General features: G+C 46.7%; 1 protein-coding gene across 1 annotated transcript; it reads right to left on the bottom strand.

Moving 5' to 3' along the window:
* Positions 1-16,952: 16,952 nt before the first annotated feature.
* Positions 16,953-19,377, bottom strand: dio2 (iodothyronine deiodinase 2). The gene has a single exon (XM_068038595.1). The coding sequence runs from the start codon at positions 18,950-18,952 to the stop codon at positions 18,170-18,172; it is 783 nt and encodes a 260-aa protein (XP_067894696.1). The 5' UTR covers positions 18,953-19,377; the 3' UTR covers positions 16,953-18,169.
* Positions 19,378-20,191: the final 814 nt, after the last annotated feature.

The following is a 20,191-nucleotide window of genomic DNA, read 5'->3' as shown; positions in this document are numbered from 1 at the left end:
CTCCCTCCGCCAGGATCCCTGTTGCGGGAATAAAATCGGGCCCACTGACTCCTCCATAACTGCCAGCACTCTAAGGTGAGGATAATGTAGATGGGGTGCAGTGGGCAGCACTGATGTTGTTCACAGGGAGGGAATGCAAACCTGTTGGAATCGCAGTAGGAATCATGTCCAATGCTCAGTTCCATTGAAGGCAGCAGAACTGAATATTAGGTGGAGTGTAAAACTGCCTCCCGTCGCTGCTCTTGCCCAATTACCACACACCTCCACCCGCCCTGGCCCACCCACCCACCCCACCACAAGGTTTTATTTCCTCTTTCGTATTATGTGACTTTCAATCTTGGGTTAAAGTGGAAACTATCCTCATTTACTAAGATTCACAATGGAACAGAGGAGATGACGGGTTTGCTGCAAAAGGAAAGTCTTTGAATCTTTGTCTTGAAAATCAATGAGGCTACTTTGATTAATGAAAAAAACAGGTTTAAAAGTGTTAATGTATGCAGTTTGGAAGCAAGATAATTCTGGGGAATCATCAAGGATTCCTGCCACATCTATAGTTCACAAGAGATGTTAAACTGAGGCATCGTCTGCGCTCTCAGGTTGAAGCAGAGAGGGAAGTTCTCCCGAGGGTCCTGGACAATATTTAACCCTCATCCACCACCACAAAAACAGATTATCTGGTCTTAGTCACATTGCTGTCTGTGGGAGCTTGCAATATGCAAGCTGGCTGCTGTATTTCCTACATTCAACTGTGTAAACTTGAGGTCATCCAAAACTCTGTTGCCTGTGTCTTAACTCACACCATGTCCTATTTCCCCATCACCCCTGTACTTCACTGACCTACACTGGCTCTCAGTTAAGCAATGCCTTGATTTAAAACTTCTCATCCTGGTTTTCAAATCCCTCCATGGCCTCACCCCTCCCTATCTCTGTAATCCCCTCCTGCTTCACAACCCTCCAAGATAATCTGCGCTCCTCTAATTCTGATCACTTGTGCATCCCTGATTTTAATCGCTCCAGTATTGGTGGCGGTGTCTTCAGTTGCCTGGGCCCCAAGCTCTGCAATACCCTCCCTACACCTCTCTGCCTCTCCACCTCAATTTCCTCCTTTAAGACACTCCTTAAAACCCTACCTCTTTGACCAAGCTATTGATCATCTGACATAATATCTCCTTTTGTCGCTTGGTGCTATACTTCATTTTATAATGCTCCTTTAAAGTGCCTTGACACATTTTATTATGTTAAAGGCACTATATATGTTGTTGTTGTAGTAGTTGTAGTTCCTCATTGCCTGGGAAGCACTTTGGGACATCCTGAGGTCATGAAAGGTGCTACAGATTTTTGTTTTACTCTGCATGAGTGTGAATAGAGTAAAACACAGCAAATTCATGAAGAAAGGCAGGAAGTAGGGGAAAGATCAGTAAAGTAAAGATAAAATCTTGAGTGCTGCCAATCTGAGATAAAGACAGACACTGTTCAGTGGGTCAGTCAGCATCTGAAAAGGTACAGGTGCTCCAGAACTTGCTGCATCCCTAACCAAGCTGTTCCAGTACAGCTACAACACTGGCATCTACCCGACAATGTGGAAAATTGCCCAGGTATGTCCTGTAAAAAAGCAGACAAGTCCAACCCAGCCAAATATCACCCCCATCAGTCTACTCTCAATCATCAGTAAAGTGATGGAAGGTGTCATCAACAGTGCCATCAAGCAGCACTTGCTTGGCAATTATCTTCTCAGTGACGTTCAGTTTGGGTTCTGCCATGGCCACTCAGCTCCTGACCTCATTACAGCCTTGGTTCAAACATGGACAAAAGAGCTAAACTCAAGAGGAGAGTTGAGAGTGACTGCCCTCGACATCAAGGCAGCATTTGACCGAGGAGAGTGTCAAGGAGCCCTAGCAAAACTGAAGTCAATGGGAATCAGGGGGAAAAAATCTCTGCTGGTTGGAGCCTTAGCGAGCACAAAGGAAGATGGTTGTGGTTGTTGGAGGTCAATCATCTCAACACCAGGACATCACTGCAGGAGTTCCTCAGGGGAGTGTCCGGGACCCAACCATCTTCAGCTGCTTCATCAATGACCTTCCTTCAATCATAAGGTCAGAAGTGGGGATGTTCGCTGATGATTGCACAATGTTCAGCACCATTCGCGACTCCTCAGATACTGAAACAGTCCGTGTAGAAATGCAGCAAGACTTGGACAATATCCAGGTTTGAACTGATAAGTGGCAAGTAACATTCGCGCCACACAAGTGCCAGGCAATGACCAGCTCCAACAAGAGAGAATCTAACCATCTCCCCTTGACATTCAATGGCATTACCATTGCTGAATCCCCCACTATCAACATCCTAGGGGCTACCATTGACCAGAAACTGAACTGGAGTAGCCATATAAATACCTTGGCTACAAGTGCAGGGCAGAGGCTAGGAATCCTGTGGCGAGTAACTCACCTCCTGACTCCCCAAAGCCTGTCCACCATCTACAAAGGCACAAGTCAGGAGTGTGATGGAATACTCTCCACTTGCCTGGATGGGTGCAGCTCCAACAACACTCAAGAAGCTCGACACCATCCAGGACAAAGCAGCCCACTTGATTGGCACCCTATCCACAAACATTCACTCTTTCCACCACCAACATGGTGGCAGCAGTGTGTACCATCTACAAGATGCACTGCAGCAACTCACCAAAGCTCCTTAGTCAGCACCTTCCAAACCCTCTACCACCTAGAAAGACAAGGTCATCAGATGCATGGGAACACCACCACCTGCAAGTTCCCCTCCAAGCCACATGCCATCCTGACTTGGAACGACATCGCCATTCCTTAACTGTCGCTGGGTCAAAATCCAGGAACTCTCTTCCTAACAGCACTGTGGGTGTACCTATCACCCAAGGACTGCAGCGGTTCAAGAAGGCAGCTCACCACCACTTTCTCAAGGGCAATTAGGGATGGGAAGTAAATGCTGGCCTAGACAGCAATGTCCATATTCCAGGAATTAATTTTTTTAAAAGATTGACGGTCTCCTTTGGCTAGATTTGCAGTAAATGAATGGAACCTCCCACTTTGTACAGGGAAGTTACGATTAAGAGATGGAGCTTGAAACAGAGGAACGGGAGGAGGCCATTCAGTCCCTCAAACTTGTTCCATCAATTAATTAGATCATGGCTGACCTGTACTTCAACTCCATATAGCTGCATATCCCTGAATATCCTTACCCAACAAAAATCTATTGATCTCAGTGGTGAAAGCTCCAAGTGTCCTCCAGCATAGTTCCAAGTCAGGATGGTGTGAAAAGCTTGGCTTACTACCATTTTCTGATGGTCACTGAAAAAGGATGGAAAATTAACCCCCCGCCCCATGAGACACGAAGAGTGTCCGTGCCAAAAGATTGAAGGACAAGAATTTTCAACGGGGTCAATGTGCATGCCCGTACTAACTCCACCTCACCACCAGGTGATGCTGCTCATAAAACGTTCACAAAGTAAGCAGTTATTAGTCATTAACATAAGAAATAGGAGGAGTAGGCCATTCAGCCCCTCGAGCTTGCTCCACCATTCAATACAATCATGGCTGATCTTCTACCTCGACTTCCTGCCCTATCCCTTGATTCCTCTTGTACCCAAAAATATTTTGATCACTTTCTTGAATACATTCAATGACTGAGCAACAGCAGCTCTCTGGGGTACAGAATTCAAAAGATTCGCAACCACTTGAGTGAAGAACTTTCTCCTCATCTCAGTCCTAAATGGCCACCTCATTTTTCTGAGACTGTGACCCCTAGTTTTGGATTCCCCAGGCAGGGGAAACATCCTCCCAGCATTTACCCTGTCAAGTCCCTTAAAAATTTTATGTTTCAATGAGATCACCCCTTATTCTTCTAAACTCTCGGGAATATAGGCCTAGTCTACTCAATCTCTGCTCAGAGGACAACCCCTCATTCCAGGAACCAGTCTAGTGAACCTTCGTTGTACTCCCTCTAAAACAAATATATCCTTCCTTTGGTACAGAGACCAAAACTCTACTCAGTCCTCCAAGTGTGGCCTCACTAATGCCCTGTACAATTGTAATAAGACTTCTTTATCTTCTACTTCAATCCCTTTGTAATGAAGACTAACATACCTTTTGCTTTCCAAATTGATTGCTGTACCTGCATGTTAACTAGATGTCTTTCATGCACAAGGACACCCAGGTCCCTCTGATTACCAACATTTCCTAATCTCTCACCTTTTAAGAAATATTCTGCTTTTCTTTTTGTTTTGCCAAAGTGAATAACTTCACACTTTGCAGTATTGTATTATATATTCCATCCGCCATGTTCTTGCTCATTCACTTAACCTGTCTATAACTTTTTGCAGCCTCTTTGTGTCTCCTCACAGCTCACTGGCTCACGTCGCTTTGTACCATCAGCAAACTTGGATACATTATGCTCAGCCCCCCCCCCATCTAAGTCATGAATAGGATTTTAAACAGCTGAAGCCCAAGTACTGATACATACAAACATACAAATTAGGAGCAGAAGTAGGCTATTCGGCCCCTCGAGCCTGCTCTGCCATTAAGCATGATCATGGCTGATCTCCTGGTTACCTCCTAGTTACAGCCTGGCAACCCAAAATGGCCCGTTAATTCCGACTCTGTTTTCTGCCCATTAACCAATCCTTAATCCATGTTCATATATTCCCCCCCAATCCCATGAGCCCTAATTTTGTGCAACAACCTCTTATGTAACATCTTAACAAATGTTTTTTGAAAATCCGAATATACTACATACACTGCTTCCCCTTTATCTACCCTGCCAGTTACACCCTCAAAAAACTCTAATAGATGTCCTTTACATAGATCTGCAGTGACTCTGCCTTGGAGATACAATATTAGTGAAGTGATGGCAGCAGTGTTATTCTGGGCAAAGAAAGCGAGTTTTTTTTTTCCAAAACCAAACAGTGAAGGGTGAGGGAGTAGCAAGTAACATTAGAATTACAATTAGAACATTACAGCGCAGTACAGGCCCTTCGGCCCTCGATGTTGCGCCGACCTGTGAAACCATCTGACCTACACTATTCCATTTTCATCCATATGTCTATCCAATGACCACTTAAATGCCCTTAAAGTTGGCGAGTCTACGACTGTTGAAGGCAGGGCGTTCCACGCCCCTACTACTCTGAGTAAAGAAACTACCTCTGACATCTGTCCTATATCTATCACCCCACAACTTAAAGCTATGTCCCCTCGTGTTTGCCATCACCATCCGAGGAAAAAGACTCTCACTATCCACCCTATCTAACCCTCTGATTATCTTATATGTCTCTATTAAGTCACCTCTCCTCCTCCTTCTCTCCAACAAAAACAACCTCAAGTCCCTCAGCCTTTCCTCGTAAGACCTTCCCTCCATACCAGGCAACATCCTAGTAAATCTCCTCTGCACCCTTTCCATAGCTTCCACATCCTTCCTATAATGCGGTGACCAGAACTGCACGCAATACTCCAGGTGCGGTCTCACCAGAGTTTTGTACAGCTGCAGCATGACCTCGTGGCTCCGAAACTCAATCCCCCTACTAATAAAAGCTAACACACCATATGCCTTCTTAACAGCCCTATTAACCTGGGTAGCAACCTTCAGGGATTTATGCACCTGGACACCAAGATCTCTCTGTTCATCTACACTACCAAGAATCTTCCCATTAGCCCAGTACTCTGCATTCCTGTTACTCCTTCCAAAGTGAATCACCTCACACTTTTCCGCATTAAACTCCATTTGCCATCTCTCAGCCCAGCTCTGCAGCCTATCTATGTCCCTCTGTACCCTACAACATCCTTCGGCACTATCCACAACTCCACCGACCTTAGTGTCATCCGCAAATTTACTAACCCACCCTTCTACACCCTCTTCCAGGTCATTTATAAAAATGACAAACAGCAGTGGCCCCAAAACAGATCCTTGCGGTACACCACTAGTAACTAAACTCCAGGATGAACATTTGCCATCAACCACCACCCTCTGTCTTCTTTCAGCTAGCCAATTTCTGATCCAAAGCTCTAAATCACCTTCAACCCCATACTTCCGTATTTTCTGCAATAGCCTACCATGGGGAACCTTATCAAACGCCTTACTGAAATCCATATACACCACATCCACTGCTTTACCCTCATCCACCTATTTGGTCACCTTCTCGAAAAACTCAATAAGGTTTGTGAGGCACGACCTACCCGTCACAAAACCGTGCTGACTATCGCTAATGAACTTATTCTTTTCAAGATGATTATAAATCCTGTCTCTTATAACCTTTTCCAACATTTTACCCACAACCAAAGTAAGGCTCACAGGTCTATAATTACCAGGGCTGTCTGTACTCCCCTTCTTGAACAAGGGGACAACATTTGCTATCCTCCAGTCTTCCGGCACTATTCCTGTCGACAATGACGACATAAAGATCAAGGACAAAGGCTCTGCAATCTCCTCCCTGGCTTCCCAGAGAATCCTAGGATAAATCCCATCTGGCCCAGGGGACTTATCTATTTTCACACTTTCCAAAATTGCTAACACCTCCTCCTTGTGAACCTCAATCCCATCTAGCCTAGTAGTCTGAATCTCAGTATTCTCCTCGACAACATTTTCTTTCTCTACTGTAAATACTGACGCAAAATATTCATTTAACGCTTCCCCTATCTCCTCTGATTCCACACACAACTTCCCACTACTATCCTTGATTGGCCCTAATCTAACTCTAGTCATTCTTTTATTCCTGATATACCTATAGAAAGCTTTAGGGTTTTCCCTGATCCTATCCGCCAATGACTTCTCGTGTCCTCTCCTTGCTCTTCTTAGCTCTCCCTTTAGATCCTTCCTGGCTAGCTTGTAACTCTCAAGCACCCTAACTGAGCCTTCACGTCTCATCCTAACATAAGCCTTCTTCTTCCTCTTGACAAGCGCTTCAACTTCTTTAGTAAACCACGGCTCCCTCGCTCGACAACTTCCTCCCTGCCTCACAGGTACATACTTATCAAGGACACGCAGTAGCTGCTCCTTGAATAAGCTCCACATTTCGATTGTTCCCATCCCCTGCAGTTTCCTTCCCCATCCTACGCATCCTAAATCTTGCCTAATCGCATCATAATTTCCTTTCCCCCAGCTATAATTTTTGCCCTGCGGTATATACCTGTCCCTGCCCATCGCTAAGGTAAACCTAACCGAATTGTGATCACTATCACCAAAGTGCTCACCTACATCTAAATCTAACACGTGGCCGGGTTCATTACCCAGTACCAAATCCAATGTGGCATCGCCCCTGGTTGGCCTGTCTACATACTGTGTCAGAAAACCCTCCTGCACACACTGGACAAAAACTGACCCATCTAAAGTACTCGAACTATAGTATTTCCAGTCGATATTTGGAAAGTTAAAGTCCCCCATAACAACTACCCTGTTACTCTCGCCCCTGTCGAGAATCATCTTCGCTATCCTTTCCTCTACATCTCTGGAACTATTTGGAGGTCTATAAAAGACTTCCAACAGGGTGACCTCACCTCTCCTGTTTCTAACCTCGGCCCATACTATCTCAGTAGACGAGTCCTCAAACGTCCTTTCTGTCGCTGTAATACTATCCTTGATTAACAATGCAACACCCCCCCCTCTTTTACCATCTTCTCTGTTCTTACTGAAACATCTAAATCCCGGAACCTGCAACATCCATTCCTGCCCCTGCTCTACCCATGTCTCCGAAATGGCCACTACATCGAGATCCCAGGTACCAACCCATGCTGCAAGCTCACCCACCTTATTCCGGATGCTCCTGGCGTTGAAGTAGACACACTTTAAACCAGGTTCTTGCTTGCCAGTGCCCTCTTGCGTCCTTGTAACCTTATCCCTGACCTCACTACTCTCAACATCCTGTACACTGGCACTACAATTTAGGTTCCCATTCCCCTGCCGAATTAGTTTAAACCCCCCCGAAGAGCACTAGCAAATCTCCCCCCCAGGATATTGGTACCCCTCTGGTTCAGGTGAAGACCATCCTGTTTGTAGAGGTCCCACCTACCCCAGAAAGAGCCCCAATTATCCAGGAAACCAAAACCTTTCCTCCTGCACCATCCCTGCAGCCACGTGTTCAACTCCTCTCTCTCCCTATTCCTCGCTTCGCTATCACGTGGCACGGGCAACAACCCAGAGATAACAACTCTGTTTGTTCTCGCTCTAAGCTTCCACCCTAGCTCCCTGAATTTCTGTCTTAAATCCCCATCTCTCTTCCTACCTATGTCGTTGGTGCCTATGTGGACCACGACTTGGGGCTGCTCCCCCTCCCCCTTAAGGATCCCAAAAACACGATCAGAGACATCACGAGCCCTGGCACCTGGGAGGCAACATACCAACCGTGAGTCTCTCTCGTTCCCACAGAACCTCCTATCTGTTCCCCTAACTATGGAGTCCCCAATGACTAATGCTCTGCTCCTCTTCCCCCTTCCCTTCTGAGCAACAGGGACAGACTCTGTGCCAGAGACCTGAACCCCATTGCTTACCCCTGGTAAGTCGTACCCCGGAACAGTATCCAAAACGGTATACCTGTTGTTGAGGGAAACGGCCACAGGGGATCCCTGCACTGCCTGCTGGTTCCCTCTCCTTCCCCTGACGGTAACCCATCTACCTACTTCTTTTACCTGAGGTGTGACTACCTCCCTATAACTCCTCTCAATAACCCCCTCCGCCTCCCGAATGATCCGAAGTTCATCCAGCTCCAGCTCCAGTTCCCTAACGCGGTTCTCGAGGAGCTGGAGTTTGGTGCACTTCCCGCAGATGCAGTCAGCAGGGACACTCTTGGCGACCCTTACCTCCCACATTCTGCAGGAGGAACATACAACTGCCTTAACTTCCATCCCCTCTATTCTAAATTCCCAACAAATCTACTGAAAAACCAAAAAAAAAAAAGTCAAAACTTGCTAGGTTAGCAATCCGACGGACAGAACTTCTTAAATAAAAAGCCTACCTTATCAACGCATTTTGGTTAGAGGAGGAGGGTGGGTGGGAGACACTACACGTGTAGTGTCTCGGGTACAGCCACCACCCAAATATATAGTTTTTACTTACCCAGCAGTTCCCTGTCCTCCGAAAACAAAAGGGAATTAACTTTTAAACTTACACTGAAATTGACTTCCCAGCTGTAAGTTCGCTCCCGCACCTCCGCTACTGTCAAAGCTGCAGTCACCAAAACTAAAAGAAAGAGATTTTAAACCACCCAAATATATAGTTTTTACTTACCTAGCAGTCACACAAGTGCCAGGCAATGACCAGCTCCAACAAGAGAGAATCTAACCATCTCCCCTTGACATTCAATGGCATTACCATCGCTGAATCCCCCACTATCAACATCCTAGGGGCTACCATTGACCAGAAACTGAACCGGAGTAGCCATATAAATACCGTGGCTACAAGAGCAGGTCAGAGGCTAGGAATCCTGCAGTGAGTAACTCACCTTATGACTCCCCAAAGCTTATCCACCATCTACAAGGCACAAGTCAGGAGTGCGATGGAATACTCTCCACTTGCCTGGATGAGTGCAGCTCCAACAACACTCCAGAAGTTCAACACCCATCCAGGACAAAGCAGCCCGCTTGATTGGCGCCCCCATCTACAAACATTCATTCCCTCCACCACCAACATACAGTGTACCATCTACAAGATGCACTGCAGCAATGCACCAAGGCTCCTTAGACAGCACTTTCCAAACCCATGACCTCTACCACCTAGAAGGACAAGGGCAGCAGATGAATAAGAACACCACCACCTGCAAGTTCCCCTCCAAGTCTCACGCCATACCGACTTGGAATTATATCGCTGTTCCTTCACTGTCGCTGGGTCAAAATCCTGGAACTCCCTTCCTAACAGTACTGTGGGTGTACCTACCCCACATGGACTGCAGTGGTTCAAGAAGGCAGCTCACCACCACCTTCTCAAAGACAATTAGGGATGGGCAATAAATGCTGGCCGAGTTAGTGATGCCCACATCCCAGGAACGAATAAAAAAAATTAAGTGTAGGCCAACTATTCAGCTGTAGGGGCATCACTGCCCGAGTGAGATCCTGTGCTGGCCACGGTCTCACATAGGTATCACTGGGCGTTGATAGACTTTTCCCCCTTCTTCAGCCCAAGGGTCAGATGTAAAATGCCTGGTATCAGTTTATTTTACACAGACTGGAGACAGAACCTGGGATCTTTCTGATCTGTATGAGTCAGTTTTCCACTGCGTGCTGCATCTTACCCGCTGGGACATTGGGGGACCCTGACAGAAAGACCAAACTGTAGGAGTTCGTTACTTCTCTCAGGCCTACTGCTGATGTTCAGGAGGCTTGAAGAGGCTAATTGCAGCTTTCAGCTGGAAAGTATTTATTTGAAACGTATCTCACTCCAGAGACTTGAGCACAAATTCTAAGCCAGCACTGAGGGAGTGTTGCATCCTCAGAGACGCCATCTTTCATGAGACATAAAACCGAGGCCCCATCTGTCCTCTCAAGTGGATGTAAAAGATCAAATGGCACGTTATCCCCAGTGTTCTGGCCAATATTTATCCCTCAATCAACATCACTAAAAAACAGATTATCTGGATTACTCCCTGTGCCACAGAAATAGGAAGATAGTGCAGCTAAACACGTGGCTGAACATCTGGTGTAGAAGGGAGGGTTTCAGATATCTGGACCATTGGGATCTCTTCAGGGACAGATGGGACCTGTACAAGAAGGACGGGTTGCATCTAAACTGGAGAGGCACAAATATCCTGGCTGAGAGGTTTGCGAGCGTCACTCGGGCGGGTTTAAACTAGTGTGGCAGGGGGTTGGGAACCAGAGCAGTAGGACAGCAAGTGAAATAAATGAGGGAGAACTAGTAAATAAGGCCAGTATGACTAAGAGGAAGAGCAGGCAGGGAGATGTTGCGGAGCACAGCGAGACTGGTGATCTGAAGTGCATTTGTTTCAATGCGAGATGTATAACAGGTAAGGCAGATGAATTTAGAGCTGGGATTAGTACTTGGAACTATGATGTTGTTACTATTACAGAGACTTGGTTGAGGGAAGGACAGGATTGGCAGCTGAATGTTCCAGGATTTAGAAGCTTCAGGCGGGATAGAGGGGGATGTAAAAGGGGTGGGGGAGTTGCATTACTTGTTGAGGAGAATATCTCAGCTGTACTGCGGGAGGACACCTCGGAGGGGTCGTGCAGCGAGGCAATATGGGTGGAGCTCAGGAATAGGAAGGGTGCAGTCACGATGTTGGGGGTTTTCTACAGGCCTCCCAACAGCCAGCGGGAGGTAGAGGAGCAGATATGTAGACAGATTTTGGAAAGATGTAAAGGTAACAAGGTTGTAGTGGTGGGTGATTTTAACTTCCCCGATATTGACTGGGACTCGCTTAGTGCTAGGGGCTTGGATGGGGCAGAATTTGTAAGGAGCATTTAGGAGGGCTTCTTGAAACAATATGTAGATAGTCCAACTAGGGATGGGGCCGTACTGGACCTGGTATTGGGGAATGAGCCCGGCCAGGTGGTCGAAGTTTCAGTAGGGGAGCATTTCGGGAGCAGTGACCATAATTCCATAAGTTTTAAGGTACTTGTGGATAAGGATAAGAGTAGTCCTCGGGTGAAGATGCTAAATTGGGGGAAGGCTAATTATAACAATATTAGGCAGGAACTGAAGAATTTAGATTGGGGGCGGCTGTTTGAGGGTAAATCAACATCTGACATGTGGGAGTCTTTCAAACGTCAGCTGATTAGAATCCAGGACCAGCATGTTCCTGTGAGGAAGAAAGACAAGTTTGGCAAGTTTCGGGAACCTTGGATAACGCGGGATATTGTGAGCCTAGTCAAAAAGAAAAAGGAAGCATTCGTAATAGCTGGAAGGCTAGGAACAGACGAATCCCTTGAGGAATATAAAGACAGTAGGAAGGAACTTAAGCAAGGAGTCAGGAAGGCTAAAAGGGGTCATGAAAAGTTATTGGCAAACAGGATTAAGGAAAATCCCAAGGCTTTTTATACGTATATAAAGAGCAAGAGGGTAACCAGGGAAAGGGTTGACCCACTCAAGGACAGAGAAGGGAATCTATGTGTGGAGCCAGAGGAAATGGGCGAGGTACTAAATGAGTACTTTGCATCAGTATTCACCAAAGAGAAGGACTTGGTGGATGATGAGCCTCGGGAAGGGAGTGTAGATAGATTTTAGATTTAGAGATACAGCACTGAAACAGGCCCTTCGGCCCACCGAATCTGTGCCGACCATTGACCACCCATTTATACTAATCCTACACTAATCCCATATTCCTACCACATCCTCACCTATCCCTATATTCCCCTACCACCTACCTATATTACGGGCAATTTATAATGGCCAATTTACCTATCAACCTGCAAGTCTTTTGGCTGTGGGAGGAAACCGGAGCACCCGGAGGAAACCCACGCAGACACAGGGAGAACTTGCAAATCCGCACAGGCAGTACCCAGAATAGAACCTGGGTCGCTGGAGCTGTGAGGCTGCGGTGCTAACCACTGCACCACTGTGCCGCCCAAATAGTCTCAGTCATCTCATTATCAAAAAGGAGGTGGTGTTGGGTGTCTTGCAAAGCATTAAGGTAGATAAATCCCCAGGGCCTGATGGGATCTACCCCAGAATACTGAAGGAGGCAAGGGAAGAAATTGCTGGGGCCTTGACAGAAATCTTTGCATCCTCATTGGCTACAGGTGAGGTCCCAGAGGATTGGAGAATAGCCAATGTTGTTCCTTTGTTTAAGAAGGGTAGCAAGGATAATCCAGGAAATTATAGGCCGGTGAGCCTTACGTCAGTGGTAGGGAAACTATTAGAGAAGATTCTTCGGGACAGGATTTACTCCCATTTGGAAACAAACAAATTTATTCATGAGAGGCAGCATGGTTTTGTGAAGGGGAGGTCGTGTCTCACTAATTTGATTGAGTTTTTTGAGGAAGTGACAAAGATGATTGATGAAGGAAGGGCAGTGGATGTTATCTATATGGACTTCAGTAAAGCCTTTGACAAGACCCCTCATGGCAGACTGGTACAAAAGGTGAAGTCACACGGGATCAGAGGTGAACTGGCAAGATGGATACAGAACTGGCTCGGTCATGGAAGACAGAGGGTAGCAGTGGAAGGATGCTTTTCTGAATGGAGGGATGTGACTAGTAGTGTTCCGCAAGGATCTGTGCTGGGACCTTTGCTCTTTGTAGTATATATAAATGATTTGGAGGAAAATGTAGCTGGTCTGATTAGTAAGTTTGCGGACGACACAAAGGTTGGTGGAGTTGCGGATAGTGATGAGGATTGTCAGAGTATACAGCAGGATATAGATCGGTTGGAGACTTGGGCGGAGAAATGGCAGATGGAGTTTAATCCGGACAAATATGAGGTAATGCATTTTGGAAGGTCTAATCCAGGTGGGAAGTATACAGTAAATGGCAGAACCCTTAGCAGTATTGACAGGCAGAGAGATCTGGGTGTACAGGTCCACAGGTCACTGAAAGTGGCAACGCAGTTGGATAAGGTAGTCAAGAAGGCATACGGCATGCTTGCCTTCATCGGTTGGGGCATAGAGTATAAAAATTGGCAAGTCATGCTGCAGCTGTACAGAACTTTAGTTAGGCCACACTTAGAATATTGCGTGCAATTCTGGTCGCCGCACTACCAGAAGGACGTGGAGGCTTTGGAGAGGGTACAGAAGAGGTTTACCAGGATGTTATCTGGTCTGGAGGGCATTAGCTATGAGGAGAGGTTGGATAAACTCGGATTGTTTTCACTGGAACGACGGAGGTGGAGAGGCGACATGAAAGAGGTTTACAAAGTTATGAGTGGCATGGGCAGAGTGGATAGTCAGAAGCTTTTTCCCAGGGTGGAAGAGTCAGTTACTAGGGGACATAGGGCAGCACAGTGGCGCAGGGCGGCACAGTGGTTAGCACCGTTGCCTCACAGCTCCAGGGACCCGGGTTCGATTCCGGGTACTGCCTGTGTGGAGTTTGCAAGTTCTCCCTGTGTCTGCGTGGGTTTTCTCCGGGTGCTCCGGTTTCCTCCCACAAGCCAAAAAGACTTGCAGGTTGGTAGGTAAATTGGCCATTATAAATTGTCACTAGTATAGGTAGGTGGTAGGGAAATATAGGGACAGGTGGGGATGTTTGGTAGGAATATGGGATTAGTGTAGGATTAGCATAAATGGGTGGTTGATGTTCGGCACAGACTCGGTGGGCCGAAGGGCCTGTTTCAGTGATGTATCTCTAATCTAATCTAATAGGTTTAAGGTGAGAGGGGCAAAGTTTAGAGGGGATGTGCGAGGCAAGTTCTTTACACAGAGGGTGGTGAGTGCCTGGAACTTGCTGCCGGGGGAGGTGGTGGAAGCAGGTATGATAGTGACGTTTAAGAGGCATCTTGACAAACACATGAATAGGATGGGAATAGAGGGATACGGTCCCCAGAAGTGCAGAAGGTTTTAGTTTAGGCAGGCATCAAGATCAGCGCAGGCTTGGAGGGCCAAATGGCCTGTTCCTGTGCTGTACTGTTCTTTGTTCAGTGGCGCAGCTCAGGAACTGTGTTACTTTAATGAGTATTCACTGTACTCTTTCCAATGCCTTCACGTCTTTCCTGAAGTGCGACGCCCAGAACCAGACGCAATACTCCAGCTGAGGCCAAACTAGTGTCCCCTTTACGCCTTTACTTTTTTGCTGCATGTTTTTTTGTTATTATTTACACAAAGCACTCCACTGATAATCAACTCGCACCGAACTGTCTGGGTCACAGAGAGGGTTATCCTGTACAAACAGTATGGACGTTGCTACCTAGACCCATGGTGTCACATGTCATTCAATGGAGACTTTCTCTCTCTCTCGTTCCTTCCATATAATGTTAATGCTTATTTAGACATTCTGTCTCCTGTCTAACAGACATCCACCACACTCCAGAGACTCCACGCATCATGCTTTGTTACAGTTGCAAAGGAAGCTTGCAGAGAAACAAAAAGCCAATTAATTTGTCACAGATCTCACTTGGTGCCTGAAATTTACTTTCAGGTACAGTTAGCTGTGTGTACCTATTTAAACTAATTATCCACTACTGGCACCTCAGCAGTGGTGTTAAAGGGACAGGCCAGGTTAAACACAGCTCTATCTCAGCTGTTAAACATCACAGCCATCTCGACCCCAGGCTACCCCACAAGCTCTAACTGAAGAGATCAACTGGTGCTGGAAAAAATCATTCACGTCAAAGAATGTACTTAGAGATTTCCAACACTTAAACAGGCCCTTCGGCCCACTGAGTCTGTGCTGACCAACAACCACCCACTTATACTAATCCTACATTAATCCCATACTCCCTACCACATCCCCACCATTCTCCTCCCACCTACCTACACTAGGGGCAATTTACAATGGCCAATTAACCTATCAACCTGCAAGTCTTTGCCTGTGGGAGGAAACCGGAGCACCCGGTGGAAACCCACGCGCTCACAGGGAGAACTTGCAAACTCCGCACAGGCAGTACCCAGAACTGAATCTGGGTTGCTGGAGCTGTGAGGTTGTGGTGCTAACCATTGCACCACTGTGCCATCCCTTATTTGAACTTGTTTCTGGGTTAAATGTAATTCTAAAAAGATTCAAAAAGAAATATCCTTATTAAGCCATAAAAGGAGGTAAGGACACACTCCAAGTTGTGAATCTCCAAAAATTGCTGGACAATATGCATCGCTCTGTGTTGGCCTCGCAAAATCAGGAGTAAATCATCAACCTCCCTGTGACTGTCAAGGAATTGCTGGATTCACACCTTAAATATGAATGAATCTCACCTCAGTAAGTTAGGGCTGCTATTTCACAGCATAAGGACCATTTTAAGAGGGTGCTTTATGATTCTGATATGAAACTCAACCAGAAACCAGAAAGGGAACATTTGAAATTGTAGAGTCTCATTCCAGCAGGTAGTAAATTGTTCTGAGAGGTTTTTCTGATTTGAAATTTTTAGGTTTTTTTCTTACTTTATGTTTCTTTTCATAGAACCATAGAACACAGCAAGAGGCCATTTAGCCCATCATACCTGTGAAAGAGCTATTGTTTTAACTTCATTTTTCTGTTCTTTCCCCTCGCCCCGTTCCCTTTTAGTAATTATTTCTCTCTCTTAATCCAATCTTTCTTTCCCTCTCTTTAAGTATGTAATTTGACTCTAATTCACTCTATTTCCTTCACTGTTGTTTCTCTATTTCTTTCTCTATCCTTAAATCTCCTTCGTTAAGGAGATATATTACTGCTCCTTTTGTTCCCCCAGGTCTCAGATGCCTCATTGTTCCCGTCCTGCCATTATCAGATCACCCCTTTGAGCAAATTGCAACACAAAAATTTCTTGGGCTGAAAATTCCAACTCGCAGGGTGCACTACGAGATGCCCCACTGCATCAAATTCTGGACCAGTGGCACATTCTGATGGCTCAGGAAGTGTCTCTAAATCACAGACCCAAACTAATCAGAAACATTGGCAATTGCTGAAGTAAAACATGGCTCTGTGGGTAGCCGTCTCACTTCTACATCAGGTGGCCGTGGGTGCATTCAAGTCCAACACCAGAGGCCTGAGCACACAATCTAGGCTGACGCTCCAGTGTAGTACTGAGGGAGTGCCGCACTGTCGAGCAGCTGTCTTTCAGCTGAGATGTTAAACCGAGGCCCCGCCTTCCCGCTCAGGTGGACATAAAAGATCCCACATGGCACTATTTTGAATAAGAGCAGGAGAGTTCTGCCCGGTGTCCTGGCCAATATTCATCCCTCACTCAACATGGCTAATGAAAAAAATTATCTCGTCATTTGTCACGCTGCTGTCTGTGGACAAATTGACTCCCGCCTTTCTTATATCACAACAGTGACTGCACTTTTAAAAAGTACTTCATTGGCTATGAAACACTTTGGGACAACTGTTACGGTATGGTTAAATAAACAAGGACAGAAACAAAAGAAGCCAGCTGCAAAACTTTTTATTATAGCATAGATCAAAGTGCACTCTGCATAGCACCACAAATTGATTCTTATAAAAAATTTCAGAGAGTCATTCACCCTCAACATACTTTGCATTCAGTGGGAGACTGGAATGAGAGTGAGCAGTGCTGCTCTCTTCCGAACACCGACTGAGCCCAGGACTCTTTGGTCAGTTATCTTCATACCACACGCCCAGCTCCCTTCCCCATCTTCCCATCGGGTTTCCGGAGGGCAGAACCCGCAACTCAATAACTTAAAAGACAAGACACGCTCGTATAACTCCAGATCATCAACACAGTTAAAATTACACCCGGCAATCGACCGGGAAAAAACAAACCGAGTGAAATCCGTGCGCGCACACTAACACACTATGCAATTCCGTTAAATAAATTATCCTTTTTAAAAAAATCAGCATGGGAAACCTGTGACATTCACAAACGGTGTCACGGTAATTAAATAAAACAGTCGACGTCTGGAACAAAGACTTTGGAGTTCAGTTCAGTCAATTTTTTTTTCACTTGCAAAGTTGGGATTGTTCATCGAATTTTATCCTGGGACTTCGGACTTTAAATCGGGGGTAAGGTTTTGTTGTTCGTCGCAACGCTTTTCTGAAAAACAGAAATTCAGTCTCGGGGTGAATGTCGCTGGAAAGGCTGATATTTATCGCTCAGTCTCCTCCTAGTTGCCCCTTGGGAAGGTGGCAATGGTGGGTCTGAATCTTGGATTGCTATTGTCCAAGTCAGGGTGTGGAGATTGGTGTGTGTGTCTGAGTCTGTAGGTGTGTCTCTGTGTCTGTACATGTCCCTGTCTGTCTCTGTGTCTGTCTGTGTCTGTAGGTGTCTCTCTGTGTCTGTATGTGTCCCTGTCTGTTTGTGTGTCTCTGTCCGTGTGTCTGTATGTGTCTCTGTGTCTGTACGTGTGTCTGTGTCTGTACGTGTGTCCCTGTCTGTCTCTGTGTCTGTCTGTGTCTGTAAGTGTCTCTCTGTGTCTGTATGTGTCCCTGTCTGTATGTGTGTCTCTGTCCGTGTGTCTGTATGTGTCTCTGTGTCTGTACGTGTGTCTCTGTGTCTGTACGTGTGTCCCTGTCTGTCTCCGTCCGTCTGTCTGTCAGTCGTTCAGTCAGTCGGAGGGGATCTCGGAGATGGAAGCATTCCTCCTGCCCGTGTCCTTCTGGCCGGCAGTCTTTGTGTTCCTGCTGCTTTACTCTTTCCTGCTGCTGTGCTGTTCCAGCCACGCTCTGACCCCGGTGAGGTTGTAGAAAAACGGTCCTTTGCCTCCCAGGTAGGCAATTTTCTCATTCTGCACGATGCAGAACCTCTCGAAGGAGACGCCATAGGCCACATTGGCGTTGTTGTCCATGCAGTCGGCCACCACCTGGCACCTGGGGGGCACCCGGAAATGCCGGAGCAACAGGCTGGCAGCAGAACATCGTTCCGCCAAACTCCGGTGGCGCGGCAGCTGGAACTGGGAGGTAGCAGCCCAGCCGTCTGAGGGGTGGGCCTCGTCGATGTAGACCAACAGGAAGTCAGCAGCCGCCGAGAACTCCTCCACCATGCGGCAGAACGCTGGCAGCCCGCCGACAAACGGTGGTCACGTAGCCGAGCCGAAGTTGACCACCAGGGGCCTGCCAGGGCTGACGAAGTCCAGCAGGTGGCATTCACCCGTCCCCTCTTCCTCGCCCTCCTTCTCGCTGACCCGTACCACCCGCGAGTTGGGTGCCGCGCCACCCAGCTTCACCCACTTGAAAGCATCCAGGAGGAAGCTTCTCCAGACTGACTGCATGCCCTCTACTGTCAGCATTCGGCGCGTGCGGCAATCGCATTGCGGCCCCGAGCGGCTCAGCTGCGACACTACCTGCTTCAGGAGCACCACCGAGTCATAGACCGCCAGGAAGAGGCAGTTGGAGAAGAAGCCGGGCAGGATCTGCAGCTTGATTAGGAGATCTATGCTTAGCAAACCCATGCCTTCGAGGGCTTGGAGCATCTGGTAGTTTGCTTAGGGGGCTGGGCGGCTCTTTCTGCTCCTTGCAGTTTGTAGCAGAGTCTCTGTCCCCTCTCAGAGTACCTCCTCTAATCCTGTGCCATCGTACTTTTCAAAACACTATGAAAAGTTTCTGCGAACCATCCATCATTTGATTCATGAACCTAACCTTCTTGTTATCTCTCTCAGATACTCTTGTTTCAACTTTGGGACTGCAAAGAGTAGGTGGGGAGGAGAAGGGGCGCTGGAGAAACAAATCCAAAAGGCTGAGGTTCTGCTGCACTTCTGTTAAAGCAGGTCAACTCTTTTCTGCTAACTGAGCTGAAGTGTACTTTTGCAGCTCTCCCTCTCTCCTGCTTCCAGCCCCTGCTTCGTTCAGACTTGTAGTGAGGCTGAAGAAACTGCTGCTCAGCCGTCCTTATATACACAGAGGCTGCTGATTACTGGAGCTGGATAGTGCAGGACTAATCTCTATAAAGATCGTGACGTGGGTTACCAGCTGGATGAGAAAAGCTTGCCTTGGAGAAGACTCAGCCAAAAAAAAAAGGAGGCATACATTTTCTAAGAAAAAAACCAGGACAGCTTCAATGCCATCTATTGTTAGTGGGAAATGCAAAATTAAACTTAAGTAATTAAAGTGAATTGCATAGAGCATAATCTGATCTTTTAAACTCCTTTGTACAGTTGGGGCTCTACAGCTGTGGGTCAGACTTTGTCAAAGTTTCAAAAGAGAATTTAAAAGAGAAGAAATAAGTTGCATTTATATGGCACCTTTCACAACCTCAGGATGTTCCAAAGTGCTTTACAGCCAATGAAATATTTTTGAAATGTTGTCAGTTGTAATGTAGGAAATGTGGCAGCCAATTTGTGCACAGCAAGCTCCCACAAAGAGAATGTGATAATGAGCAAGGGTAATTAGGAATGGGCTCGGAATGTCGGCCTTGCCAGCAATGCTCACATCCCAGGAGCAAATTTTAAAAAGCAGCTCAGCAGTCCCAGGCAGCACAAGTTATTAACCTTCATTAGTAACTGTCTAGGCAGTTATGCTTTGTCAGCTTCAAGCCACATCTGACTGAAATACAATGCAAAGACCAAATCTAAGGCAAGTGGGGCTTGTCCCTCCTTGGCAACTTGCAGCCCTCCTCAACCCAGCGGGTGTCCCACATTTGCCTCCCCATCCTGCTCAAGGTGCGGGACTATTCTTTTGTTCAGACACACAGTCTGCGCATTACTATCAATGGA

The sequence above is a fragment of the Heterodontus francisci genome, chromosome 9 (assembly GCF_036365525.1).
Source record: "Heterodontus francisci isolate sHetFra1 chromosome 9, sHetFra1.hap1, whole genome shotgun sequence".
Taxonomy (NCBI): Eukaryota; Metazoa; Chordata; class Chondrichthyes; order Heterodontiformes; family Heterodontidae; genus Heterodontus; species Heterodontus francisci.
The sequence above is the reverse complement of the archived record's forward strand: the minus strand, read 5'-3'. Positions and strand labels throughout refer to the sequence as shown.